The 13,545-nt window shown below is 36.2% G+C and overlaps 1 protein-coding gene and 1 long non-coding RNA gene across 2 annotated transcripts in view; one reads left to right on the forward strand and one right to left on the reverse strand.

Moving 5' to 3' along the window:
* LOC113227506 (paired amphipathic helix protein Sin3a) overlaps positions 1-13,545 on the reverse strand; it is a 56,034-nt gene that overhangs the window by 5,901 nt on the left and 36,588 nt on the right. Inside the window, exons 19-27 of the mRNA XM_026460443.1 lie at positions 11,281-11,385; positions 9,622-9,820; positions 8,488-8,655; positions 7,619-7,716; positions 6,521-6,623; positions 5,594-5,706; positions 4,726-4,900; positions 3,048-3,229; positions 674-814 (exon numbers count right to left, since the gene is read on the reverse strand). Coding sequence (XP_026316228.1) covers positions 674-814; positions 3,048-3,229; positions 4,726-4,900; positions 5,594-5,706; positions 6,521-6,623; positions 7,619-7,716; positions 8,488-8,655; positions 9,622-9,820; positions 11,281-11,385 — 1,284 coding nt within the window. The remainder of the gene's footprint in view (positions 1-673; positions 815-3,047; positions 3,230-4,725; positions 4,901-5,593; positions 5,707-6,520; positions 6,624-7,618; positions 7,717-8,487; positions 8,656-9,621; positions 9,821-11,280; positions 11,386-13,545) is intronic.
* On the forward strand, positions 12,491-13,541 carry LOC113227556. Its single transcript, XR_003310210.1, has 3 exons — positions 12,491-12,798; positions 12,969-13,292; positions 13,404-13,541. It is a non-coding gene; the product is annotated as an uncharacterized LOC113227556 (long non-coding RNA).

The raw sequence follows: 13,545 nt of genomic DNA on the forward strand, positions 1-13,545 counted from the left end.
TTTCCATCAGGCGCGGTGCAGTCATTTTGCCGAGTCACAATAAAAAATAAAAAAAAATAAAAATAATAATAAAACGACAGTTAATAATACACCTCAAATCATTCAATATTACTTTTATCTAGGGCCACATCAATTTCGAATACATTTGTTTAACCCAGTGATTACATTGAATATTCGATAACTACATACCCCTTAACTACCCCTTGCAATACTAGTTATAAATCTAAAAACTTATAGATGCGATTTGCATTTGATAATATTTTTTTCGATAATGAATTGAGATTTGACCTCACTATCGTAATCTGTCAAAACGGCGATCATAGCGTGCCGGTACTATACTTATGATTCATATTATAGACTGGCTAATCTTTCCTACACGATGCTTCAACCGGTTCCGGACACATAATACGAGCCACCTCACATTTTTGTCTTAAAGGGCTAGAATACAAACGTAGTGTTACCGTCGAAGAAAAAGTTTTCCCCCGGTTTTGCAAATCCAAATTTGTAACAAGGATTTATGGGAAAAGACGTTTAGTATACTAGTTTCAAAATTGCTTAATAGTTTTTAATCAATCAAACATTGTTTAAGCGTAGGGCATTCAATACTGAAAATGCGAGGTGGCTCGAATTACATGTCCGGGAGTGTATATGAAGTAGAGTCACAGGTACTGACCACTTTGACGAGGAAGGCGGTGTGGTCCTGGCGGAGGAACTTGGCGGCACGACGCACGTAGCTGAGTGGGCCCCGCATGCCGCCGCGAGCCGCCATCTCCGCCGCGCGCACCGACCACGATTCCGACACGCAATGCTGCAGCTGGGGGAAGGCAGATGTCGTCAGGCCACGGTTCAAGACGGTTAACAATTTTTCATCACACTTGCTCGTAAATGGTATAATTGTATGGTGGCTAACTTGACATGATACCTTAAATAAACCCACGGGCCTTTTTTCTTTCCATTATAGCCATAAAATGTTATCTAAACTGAAATTTTGTTGCAATTCAGCCACATACTACTTAAATACGTATTATTAAGAATTTCTTATAATTCTTAGAATTTCTTATAATAGATTTTTATTATTATGGCTGTATGCGTGTTTGCTTTCTACAACATTTTAGTTCGAGTTATATTATCTATGGGAGAATTAAAAAAAAAAACAAAAAGCCCGCCATTTGTCAAATCCATAATTGTTGTGTTGTGAACCATATTTATATTGTATTTATTTTCTCGGAAGTGTGATGGTATCATTGTATATATAAAAATACAAAACTCGTTTTATTAAAGCCCTCACTCAGCCTTTGGCTTCGGGTTTCTAATAGACTCTCGTTGGTAGTTTCCTATTTACCGTCTCCTTAATATACAATATAAGTACTATAACAGCTTATTGACTAATAAAATATACTCAGTGTCCGAATTTTTAAATGACAAATCCATAACTAAGTTGTCTAATTTTTGAATTTGTTTTGACGTTATTCAAATTAATTTTTTGACATCTATAGTCTATATCTATAGTCGTCACAATGTAAGAGGCCTTGTCAAATTAAGGAAGACAGTATGTAACCATCGAGTAAATATAATCAGCAACAGCGACGATAAATGGGCCTTATATCACTTTTAAATATAAACTCTCGTTTGCACTGAAATTACTAATTAGAAAGCTGAAATAGTACAGCGCCAACAACTGACCTGTGTGTATATCACCGTATATACCAAAAATATTCTGTATTTATTGTAATAAAGATAATATCTGTAACAATGCCGCGCTGTTCCATTCGGCGGTGTGGGGGAAAACAGCAAAACATCTAATTACAAAACAAACGGAATCACATATCATCGGTAATTAAATATTAAAGATACAATTTTGCAATTTTCTTTCATTATAGCAAAGCTCAAGTAACTGGTCGGTTTGAAGTGAAACAATTGATGACACCCGTCAATTGTTTCGAATTCGGGTTGGCCAATCGGAGCGCAGTTGTCACTCTAATGATATGGCAGAATAGTTTTCAAACAAATTAAACGACATTTCGTCTCTATTTTTGGTTATATACTTACTCGATGTATAATAATAACGCACACACTCAACATAGCCCCGCACTAGGGAAACCCTGTGTCGCGGGTGCCATGGACACACACATAGACAACCACAAATTACACCCAAACTCACGAGAGAAATAAATGTAGGTCATACAAATATTTCGCCCGGCCCAGGAATCGAACCTGGGACCTCTGCGTGGCAGTCCGGCATGGTAACCGTTCGACCACGGAGGCAGTTATAGTATGTAACTTTAAATGCAATCAACGAAACAGTTAACAAACAATTTGGGTTTAAAAATAAAACATTAATCCATAATATGATAGAACATATTTCAAGTATTATCGTCACACGATTTCTAAATCTGTTTTTTAAAATAATAGTGTTGTATGCAATTAATTGCCGAATTTCACCGAATCAATTCAATTTAAGCAGCCTCAACAACATGGCCGCTGTGAATTGTCAAAATCAACCTGCCCTTAATGGAAAACCCTTTACATATAATCAAATTATGTACATGTGGAATTTTACAACTCTCCTATTTAAGTATAAAAATGTATCTTCAAAAGTTGTAATTTTTTTAGATGTGGCCTTATTAAACTATATGTGCGTGCGAAATATTCACAAATTTCAAACTTCAAAGAAACATCAGTAGGAAGGCAGCATGCGTGTATCACCACTGACGTTCTGTCACAAGCACATCGCATGTATGTCATCATAGTTTCATTTAGAAGTTTGTCTTTCGGGAATAAAGTTGAAATTCCGTTACCACAGCGCAATTTGATTGTTTCAATGTTAGAAAATGAAATACGAGCATCACAAAAATTTTACACAATATATAATAAATGAATAATAATAAATATTGTCCAGTAAATTAATGTTTTTAATAATCCTACATTAATTAAAACTACATTTTTGATAATGGTCTGTAACTCAGCAGTTTTTTTGAATTTATTAAATATGATTTAAAAAATGGTTTAACGCGGAAAACTAATTATACTAATTAATGACAACTAACCTGTCTAACAGCGATGGACACGAGTTTATCCAACGTGTACGCCGGATACGCTTTGATGCCAAGCATTTCTCTCGCAGCGTCTTCGTACGCGGAGGGCTCAGTATTGCCGTCGAGAACGCCTTTCACCAATTCCAATAGTGCCTTGTAGTATTCAGCTGGGGAGGAAACTTCTGATGGTAGGTCTGAAAGGAAAAAGATTGCTCTGTTTATTTGATGCATCCAGTGAGTTGCAAAAATGTAATAAAACTTAATATGGTTTCAATTACAACACTATTTTAAGACAAAAATGTTACACAATATATTATTAACGTTGGATTAAATTTCAATAGAATCGACATATCGCACTGCTATTGCAATAGTGTTGTAACTCAAAGTATGTGAAATTCGAGATTATACTAATGCTGAACGTAACATTAGAATATGGTAGGGAACAATTAAAAGATATCTACTTAATTCGAAATGAAACAAAACTTTTTGTAAGTCTTTCGCAAACAGTATATATTGGCGAGTAGAGAATTGTTTAGATGTCTGTAATAAACTTTAACCGTGTAGGTTTAAATATAAATTATATAAAATTTAAATCGACCCCTCCTACGTAAAGTATCTTATGTCGAAATTGCCAAGTTTACAGGAGAGCGTTTTAAAGTTCTGAATTCACTGAAATAAGTATAACACGTGACTTTAGCATTTCTCATTTTTATTCGGCAACACTCGTTACTCACATAGAGTATTATAAAATCCTAGAAATCGGTTAGATCTTTGATGGTCTATTAGATGATCACACTGTGTGAGTAACGAACTTTGCCGAATAAAACCGAGAACTTTAGAACGCTCCCCTGTAAACTTGGCAATTTCGACATATGATACTTTACGTAGGAGTCGAAATAATCTTTTACGGAAAGTGAGTAATTCGTTTATCATAGAAAAAATACACATTTTGAGTTAGTACACTATTATATTAACAGTGCGGTACATGAATATGATGGGATTCGACGGCAATTTATTATTTATTTATAAATTTTCGGAAAATTCACGAACAAATAATACAATTATGATATACTTAAATATGAGTAATCCAATGCCATTTATGAATTCCCATCAACATGAAACAATATTTTATTATTATTTACGTTTGCGCGATTGTTACACATAGGAAACGAAACTGTTTTCCGGATTTAAATCGCGTATATTTGTTTCTTCAAACAAACCAACGTTTCAGGGTTGACAACCGTGCTTTGTCGTCGGTTTGTTTGAAATCATTTCATTTCATTTCCTATGTGTAACAATCGCGCAAACGTAAGAACTGGACATCGAGTATATAACCAGAAATAGAGACGAAATGTCATTTAATTTGTTTGAAAACTATTCTGCCACATCATTACTGTGACAACTGCGCTCCGATTGGCTAGCCCGAGTTCGAAACAAATGACGGGTGTCGTCAACTGTTTCACTCCAAATCGACCAGTAACTTGAGTTTTGCTATAATGGACGAAAACTGCAAAAAACACGGACACATACAGACAGGTCAGTAGTTGGCCTGTCTATATTTCAGCGCACACGAGAGTCGACATATATAAGAGCTGTATCGCTAATGTGTTACCAGGAATATATGGCCCTTATTTGGTCTCCATTTCTGGTTACATACTCGACGGAACTGGATAAATAAAACAAGTCTGACTGTTGGGCTTGAGGCGCAGCGCCGTGGCCACGCTGGGGTGGCGCGCGCCCTGCTCCTCGGCGTCGCGGCGCGCCAGCTGCAGCGCCGTCCGCCGCGCCGCGCCCAGGCGCTGGCAGATGGTCCCGTGCAGGCGCAGGAACAGGTACCACGACGTCGTGCACACGAACCGCGCCTCCTGCGCACAGACACGACACGGTGCAACATTCTGTCCACCCAGGACCAATCCGGTTTCACGCATTTCCCGGTAAGCGATTTCGATAAAACTTGCCAAGGGTTCCGCCCCACAAATTCATTTAATGTCCGGTTAAGAACTAATGATAACAAGCTCTAAAAGGGCCGAGTTATACTGAACTACAGATACGTATTCATAGGTACAAGATAAGGCCGTAGACTGTTACGTACTTATTAAGAATGATACATTATTTAAATTATATTATAATGATTATAACTTAGTAAAAGATCCAAATGGGACGAAATAAAATCAGAATGTAAGGCAAAAGAATGGAACGATAAAAAGGTGGAATGACAATGCAAAGAGGCCACACCGTCACAGTACAGAGATTATTTTATAATATCAAGTGACGAACAAGTCGTGCAGTGCTACTCGAAGCTTTAAATCGCAAAGATCGGAGGGACACTGCCACATGAGACGCGAAACTTGTCAGCTGTTACAGGCCTTTCAAATAACGGCGAGAGAATGATTTACTGTGAACTTCTAGAAGTGAGGTCATTTCAACTTGAGTGGCACTACAAATATTAAGAACGTGTCGCTTACCACCAAACGCACGACTTGCTCGTCCCGTTGGTTGATATCATAAAAAACACCGTACGTCTCTCTAAATTACGAAAGGAAAGAAAAATTTCTTACATTCGACGGGTGGTCTCTATAGTCATCCTCCACGTCCTGTTCCACCTTAACGTCGTTCTTGACTGGTTCTTCGTTGCTGCTGCGTTTTACATTGTTGACCGCAATTGACGAATCTGTTGGCAAGTTTAGTTGAATGTTTATAGTATATACAATCACGTGATCAATTTTAAAAGTTGCGAAATCATTTCTGTAAATTTGTGTTACATGAAACTCAATTATGACTTATGCGAAAAGGACTTTCTTTAAATTACTATCTTATTTCAGTTTTGACGCTCGTGAACTTTTAATCGCCGTTTTCCAAAGTTAAAACGAGACTTATGTACAGAAGTTAGATAGACCCCGTATACCCCTTTTTGGCTTTATTTCCCATGCCAAATACACAAAAAAGCATATCAAAAATGTCCATGACTCAGCATTTGACGACTATGCTGATTACATAGCCCTCGCTGTTATTCTGCCAGGACCCGTCATAAATTCAGGAGCACCACAATTCGATTATATTTACGTACAATAAAATCTAAATTCGAATTGTAGACAATTAGGCGCCAAATAAAAAAAATGACAAACAACAATCAGACAAAGAAAATAATCAACTTGGGTAATAAATAAGTAATTTAAATTGCATAATACTAAACATACACAAATACACAGAACGGATATACAAACACAAGCTTGACGTAAATATCTGTGAGTGTGTTGCTTTGAAGTTCGTAGTAAAAGAAATAAGACATCAGAAGGAAGGCAGCATGCGTGTATCACCACTGACATTCTGTTAAGCACATCGCATGTATTTCATCATTGTCTCTATTTCAAACATAATACTTGTATTTATAATGACGAAGTCCGCTACTTTTAGAAGCATAAAGACATAAAAACGTAGCCAGTCTTTTTAGCTTCGCCATCGTTGAGTACAAACATAAATCTCACCTTTACTGTCTTTGCTGTCCATGTTGTTGTTCTTGGGCTTGTTCTCTTTGTCGTTCTTGTTGTTCTTCCCGCTCTTGTCCGAAGCGTTATCCGACTCCGACGACTGGAATAAACATTCATGTAAATAATATCAATTACGAGTAACATACAAACCTAATAGGCGCATCATTCCCATCTGATCTCCTACAACTGATCCACCGCCTATTTTAAATTCGAACTGATCCGCTCTATATTTTGCAACTCCCAACGGATTGTATATGTAATTTTTGTAGTATTTGTATTTTGCCCTCATTGTATTTGTAAGGTAAGTACAGTCAAGAGAAAAATAAGTTTTAAAATCATACATTCATTTATTGAGCAATTGTGATCTAATGTTATGTATAATTATGACAGACAATCAATTTTTTTTGTGACATGTTAATACTGACACAATTGCAAATCACAAGTAACAAAAAGTTTCCTCAAACTGTATTTTGGTATTTTTTGAGTTAAAGACCTTGACTGGTGAAGTATAGTTAATATTGTTCATTTCGAATTAACCACCAGAGTACAAATACGTATGTAAGTACAATGGTATCAGGTGGGAATAAAATATTAATATTTATTCTTGATCCCCTGTAGAGGGGAACCGATGGGCATAGAATATAATATAAAATTAAACGAATCCACCAGGGAATCAGATGGGAATAACCTAATAGACACCTTGTTTTTTTTTAATAGTTTCTTCTTATTTGCAAAATGAACTTTCTTTCAAGATCATTATTTCATAGGTAAGCAAATTACAATTTGAAATCGTCACAAACTACTCATTCGTGAAGCAGACTCCCCTGAAATGAACGAGTAAGAGACTTGCTTGATGTTTGTAAAGGGACATTTGTTCACATTTAGTCCCTTCGAGACCACTGACGTTGCAATATGTCCTAAACGTCGAGGTAAATAAAATATGTTTTATACGTGATTAAGTCCCGAATTAAAAATCAAATAGTATGTGAAAATCGTGATAGTTTTAATCAACACATTTACATATATTTATATAAATTATCATAAATAGAAACTATGATACAAAGATAGGAATGTGCATGTGTGTGGTGAACGTACCTCTTGTTTCTCTTGCTTAACGTCTTTGTTGGCTTTCTCGTCTTTCTCCACCGGCTCCAACGCCGGGCTGCCAGGGCTGGTCGCCTCTTCTTTTTCTTCTATAACAATTACCATTATGTTTCAATCTAGAATATTATTACGTGATTACTCTGGTATTTTTGAAGGTTCTTTTTTTTGCTGGAAAGAGGGTACCTCACAGTATTGGTCCCATATAAATTTGAAAAAAAAATCTTCCACCTCTAAGGGTGGCAAACTAGGTGACGAATCAATAAAACGGTAACCGATTTCAATAAAACTTGGCAAATAATAATATTTAATAATAAAATTTGACGGCCTCTGTGGTCGAGTGGCTTGCACAGCGGTTTTCACGGTGTCGCCATCTCTGAGGTCCCGGGTTGGTCAGTGTAGAAAACTAACTTTTCTATATTGTCTCGGGTAAAGATGTTTGTAGTACCGTCGTTGTTTCCGATTTCCATAACACAAGTGCTTTAGCTACTTACTTTGGGATCAGAGCAACGTGTGTGATGTGGCCTAATATTTATTTATTAAACGTAACTCCTCGAACTTTTGAGGTCTGTTTTATGATACCAAGTAAGCGACACTCCTGATTCTAATAGTTGCATCGCCGCTAAGAGCTTTAAATGGCAAAGTTGTGAGGGGCACTGCTCTGCGCCCGTCACCCTGAGACATAAGTTGATAAGTCCCATGTGCATGTAATTTCACCAGCACGACCTGTAAAAGGTCCGAAATGTTGGTTTGTTTGAAAATTTAGATCCGAAAAAATAGTTTCATATCCTATGTTTGTATGTTTACCCTTTAATAACGACTTTTTATCATGAACCCCACCGGTATGTAATTAAAGGACGTACCTTCGTCCCTCTCATCATCAGAAAGGGGTTGTCTTGGGTAGGCGAAGAGGTCGGGCAGGAATTGCCTTAGCAACTGCTTGATGCGACGTTTCTCGGCTTTTTGTATTGCCGTCTGCCGTCGTGCGTGATGTATTAACAATTCCGCTGCGTCGCGAATTATCTTTATTGCTAAAACAAAATATAAATACGTGTTATATTATTTTTAGAATTTATAGTTTATGGTCACTACGTAGCTGCTTAACAAGAACGTTTTCGAAAAGTAGTTTTCTTTTTTAATTTGTAGGAATAATGACGATTTCTGAAGATAATCATCGAATTTATGTGATGCTAACTGAATTTGTTGGAACACTGACTGAATATGTAGAAAAGCTGATATTCACTCAGTTTTAGGATTAGTTATAGAATTCTATTGAATTTGACACATCAGAATTCTAATAAATCAACAGTTACTGCCACGCAGAGGTCCCGGTTTGATTCCCGGGCCGGGAAAAATATTTGCATGACCTACATTTACTTCTCTCGTGAGTTTGGGTGTAATTTGTGGTTGTCTATGTGTGCGTCACGCGATTCAGGGTTTCTCTATGTTGAATGTGTACGTTTTTATTATTATGATGATGTAATCAAAAATTAAAACAGCATGAAACACACAGAGAACGGGTGCGGTTCGGGTGTGTCTGGGGTCGAGAGCACGGTGGGTGTAATTCCGTGTATTTATATGGACGACAACACCCCACGAACGCACGTGTTTTGTTTCACGCTTTATAATTATATAATCTCATGCATTAATCCATTTATCGCTTTATATGACACGCACAAAAACTGCTATCCCTCGTTGTAATGGGTGAACATATTTTTAAGTGACCTTTCGGTTTGTCCTACAAATATATCGTTTGCTTAAAGGTAAAACCACATAAATGACATTTTCCACAATTAAACTCCAAATTATGTACCAGTTCTAAGAAATTCACCATCTTTCTGCAGATAAAAAACTCTTATTAAGTTTATAGCTTTTTTGTTATTGAGCTTCACGTGCAGAAAGACAGTGATTTTCTTACCATAACTATATAAATTAAAGACTTTGTGGAAAATGTCACTATGTGGTTTTACCTTTAAACAGACGATATTATATCTTACCTTCTTCCTCGCTTTTCATGTTATAGTCCACAACGAGGTGTGGCCCCGGCCGTCGCGCTGCGTACGCGCTCTCCACTTCGTTGAACAGCGATTTGGACCTCATCGCTTTCAGATCGTTCTGTTTGAAGTTAATGCCTTGGTGGTCTAACGATTTGAGGTAATACTTCTCGTTCTGCTCGCGCCATTGTTTGTTAAAGCCCTGTGGGTAAACAAGTGAATAATCTTACTATATATAAGTAAGTGTCGTCCTTTTTTAACCAACTTCAAAAAAGGAGGAGGTTCGCAATTCGACTGTATGTTTCTTTCTTTTTTTTGTATGCATGTTACGCGATACCGATATTTGTAAACCGATTTTGAGGATTATTTTTCTGTTGGAAAGAGGGTAACCTCAGTAGTGGTCCCATTTAAATTTGAAGAAAATATTCACCTCTAAGGGTGGCAAACTTGTGGACGAATGACTTTTGAAGGCGGTTTCCTTAGTACTTTCTACTGAGATTATATAATAAACAGTTGACGATATTGGCAGCCCAGTTTTACGCTATCGCTTTCTGTTGTTACCGCACAGAGTTATCACTGTTTAGAGCGATCTATTTAAATATTTTGTACGAAAGTAAAATCTTAAAAGTTATGGAACAAAAGTTGTTGTTTATTGTGTTGGTGATTCTATTTGTTTAGGCACTTAACTAAATGTAATCAGTCTTGATTCTTCATTGTAAATCAAGAAGTATAAAAATAGGCACGCAATTTAATGTGAAGCTAAGTATTTATATTTTGTATTTAAAGGTAAGTAAAACTATCGTGTATATTAAAAAAAATAGACATCTCAAGATCGTTTGCATTTAGTTAAGTATCTAAACAAATGGACTATGGTATTTTACAGACAACTCTGTATATTTCTAGTAGGGAGCTTGGAAGCCTATAAAGCACAGGCCACACCGCGACCGAATCACGTAGCCGGGGCATCTACATATTATGTTTCAGTTCACACCGCGAACTAAGTTAACCAAGTCATCTAAACTAACCCAACGATCCCGCTAAGCTATGCAAAATATGTCGCCTTTCTGCCACCCTTCACCCCGTATCCATAGTGTAGCGTCACTACTTACTAATTAATTTTGAACAAAAAGTAAACTAAACTGTTTGGTTCAAATTCTAAAGCAATCACTCGATAAATTGAATAAGTAACACTTTCGTACGTATATTTAAAAGATTTCGACTTCATATGTCGTCACTTTTGACAACAATATTCATTTGAATAGCATCGTAAAATCGTATGTAAAAAACGGTAGTCCAAAAGTGAGGTCATTTTTCAAATATACAACTATGACTTGTCTATGGTTGCATAGTGCTGTTACAAAAAAAAACATTCGGTTCATTCAATTAAAAGTTTTTGTAATCGATTAATAAATCGAATATTGTCGAGTATGCAAGTGTAAGGATTTGAAGTAGAATTTCAAATTAAGATTTCGGAAATTTTAAATATGCTTTTATAGGTTACGTAAGGAAAACCGCTAGTATGACTCAATTGAACAATTATTAGATTCCAGTCACCTACAAATGTCGTCACTTTATCTGTTTTTGTGTCAAATAATATTTACTATTAATAAAGCGTCGCCGTAATTAGGTAAGATTTGCTACTTATCGATGTAATAAACTTACCTTTTGCGCCTCTCTCCACTCTTCTTCTTTTGCCTTCAACCTGCGTAGAACAACCGGCACAGCCACCACCGGATTTTTCTTGAGACCAGCGATTATGTCAACCGCCTACGACAAATATTTGACATAAAATAAATTGTTTAATTTACGAAGGCCTTGTTTCTGTCACGAAGATTTAGTTGTGCATGTTTATGAGGTCCGACCGAAAAGGTTTAATATCTGTTTCAATTCCTGCATTCTATTAATAATAGACTGTAAAGGATCCATCACTTCTTTCATACAACTTTGCCCAAAACATGTACCTCAAGTACAATTACATATTTTTAAAGAAAAAAATACGGAGAATTCATAAAAAAATATATTACAATTTATTAATCAGTTGTACCACTTAAAATTATCGTTCGAACTTATCAATAACTGGCAACACTGCAGTTATTTGATTATTGCAGTTTAATTAAATGGCAATGTCTGTGCTTGAAATGTTTTATCAAGATTATTAAAAAGAACAGGACTAAAAGTATTATGGACATCTGTAAAATTATCTACTATTTTTTTATAACTTATTCATTACGAACCAATTATTATATTATTAACATATCAAATACGGTTCCTTAAATTATTTTAAAAAATCTAAAAAGATTGTCTAAAAACCTATGCCCTAAGCTGTTAAACACTGGGCAACACGTCAATGTCAGAGATTTTCATTTCATTCCGTTTCTCGTCTCGTTTGAATTCGCGTTTCTGGAGTGCTTTCTGCTATAATTATTTGAGATACTCGTCACCGACTTTTGGCTATTCTTTACGGACATTCTCTCGACTGCTTACGATTTGGTTTGCGACATATTTTCTTTCAACCGACTACTGCTATTTACCTGGACTTCCGAACTGCATACGATTTGGTACTATTCTCACGATGAGGTGCTTTTTATGTGATGTTGTTTTGTGCAATGAGATACAACGTTACAAGTTATCAGATATTGGCCTAGAATTAAGTGCAGTTTTTGCTGATATATTAAACCGTGAGGTGAGTATCTATATGCCTACTGTAATAGTCGTCATCATAATACTACTGTAAATCACACGCGCACATTAAAGATCGCTGACGTTGAAAAGTTTCTCCCTCAATCCCATTTTATTAAGAATCTCGTGCCAATTGAAACCCGAAGTCATAACTGAGTTAGTTTCTTCAAAAACGCAGTTATTTCGTTGTATTTTACGGTAAAAAGATACTAGGTAGATTATCTGGAAAATAGAAGTTTATTTGATATTGGTGGTCTTTATAATATCAAGTGCAACAGTGCAGTGTATTACTTATACTTTTTTCTCTTTCAGATTGATTGTGATGGCTACTTGTGTGAAGATTGCCTAACATCGGCTGTAAATCGACTATCTCTTGAATTAAGAACTCAGGTTGCAAGTCACTGTATTTGGTGTAAAAAGTCAATACTTGGTCATCATTCTCATCGATTACCAAACGGCCCTGAGAGAGATCATATAGCTTTGCGTATATTACCACGACAGGTTAGTGTTTTATGCACCTATTGTGTACAATCTATTGATTTTTTAAATTGCAACTTGTAAATATTGATTTAATTCGACCGTAATTGCATGTTAAATCCTGGTTTTTTGTTTATTTATTATAATATGAGGCACATGGTATTTTTTTTAAACATTTAATATGTTATTTTTAGATACAACCTGAGCATAGAGTTTGCTATGCCTGTTGGCTTGCAGCTCGTAGAAATGTTCAACGAGCGCAGATGCAAGATCAAAATAGAGCTGAACCTCCTGGACAACTTGTAGATCAATCATCTACATCTCAGCCTCAACTATCCATATCTCAGCCTCAACCTTCCACATCTCAGCCTCAACCTTCCACATCTCAGCCTCAACCATCCACATCTCATGCTTCAATTTGTGTTTGGTGTCAGAGATCAATTGCCAGATGTCATTCTCATTCTTTACGAGAAGGTCCTGAAAGAGATGTCATTGCAAGACGTATCTCACCCAGATTGGTAAATACATTTTTTAGACATATTATGATATAGTTAGTTATCTATACATATAATGAAAAGAAAGTTGAGAATGTTAAAATGTTTGTCTTATGCATTCATTTCTTTTTTCAGATTGAACTTCATAGTAGAGTTTGCTATGCATGTTGGCTGTCAGTTCGCAGAAATGTGGCAGAAGAGGTTACCCCTGAAAGTGCAAACACTAATTTCAGCCAACAGCAGACATCACTTCCAAATTATAGACGTACTGGTAATT

Source organism: Hyposmocoma kahamanoa, unplaced genomic scaffold (assembly GCF_003589595.1).
Source record: "Hyposmocoma kahamanoa isolate Upper Pololo Valley unplaced genomic scaffold, ASM358959v1 211, whole genome shotgun sequence".
Lineage (NCBI taxonomy): Eukaryota > Metazoa > Arthropoda > Insecta > Lepidoptera > Cosmopterigidae > Hyposmocoma > Hyposmocoma kahamanoa.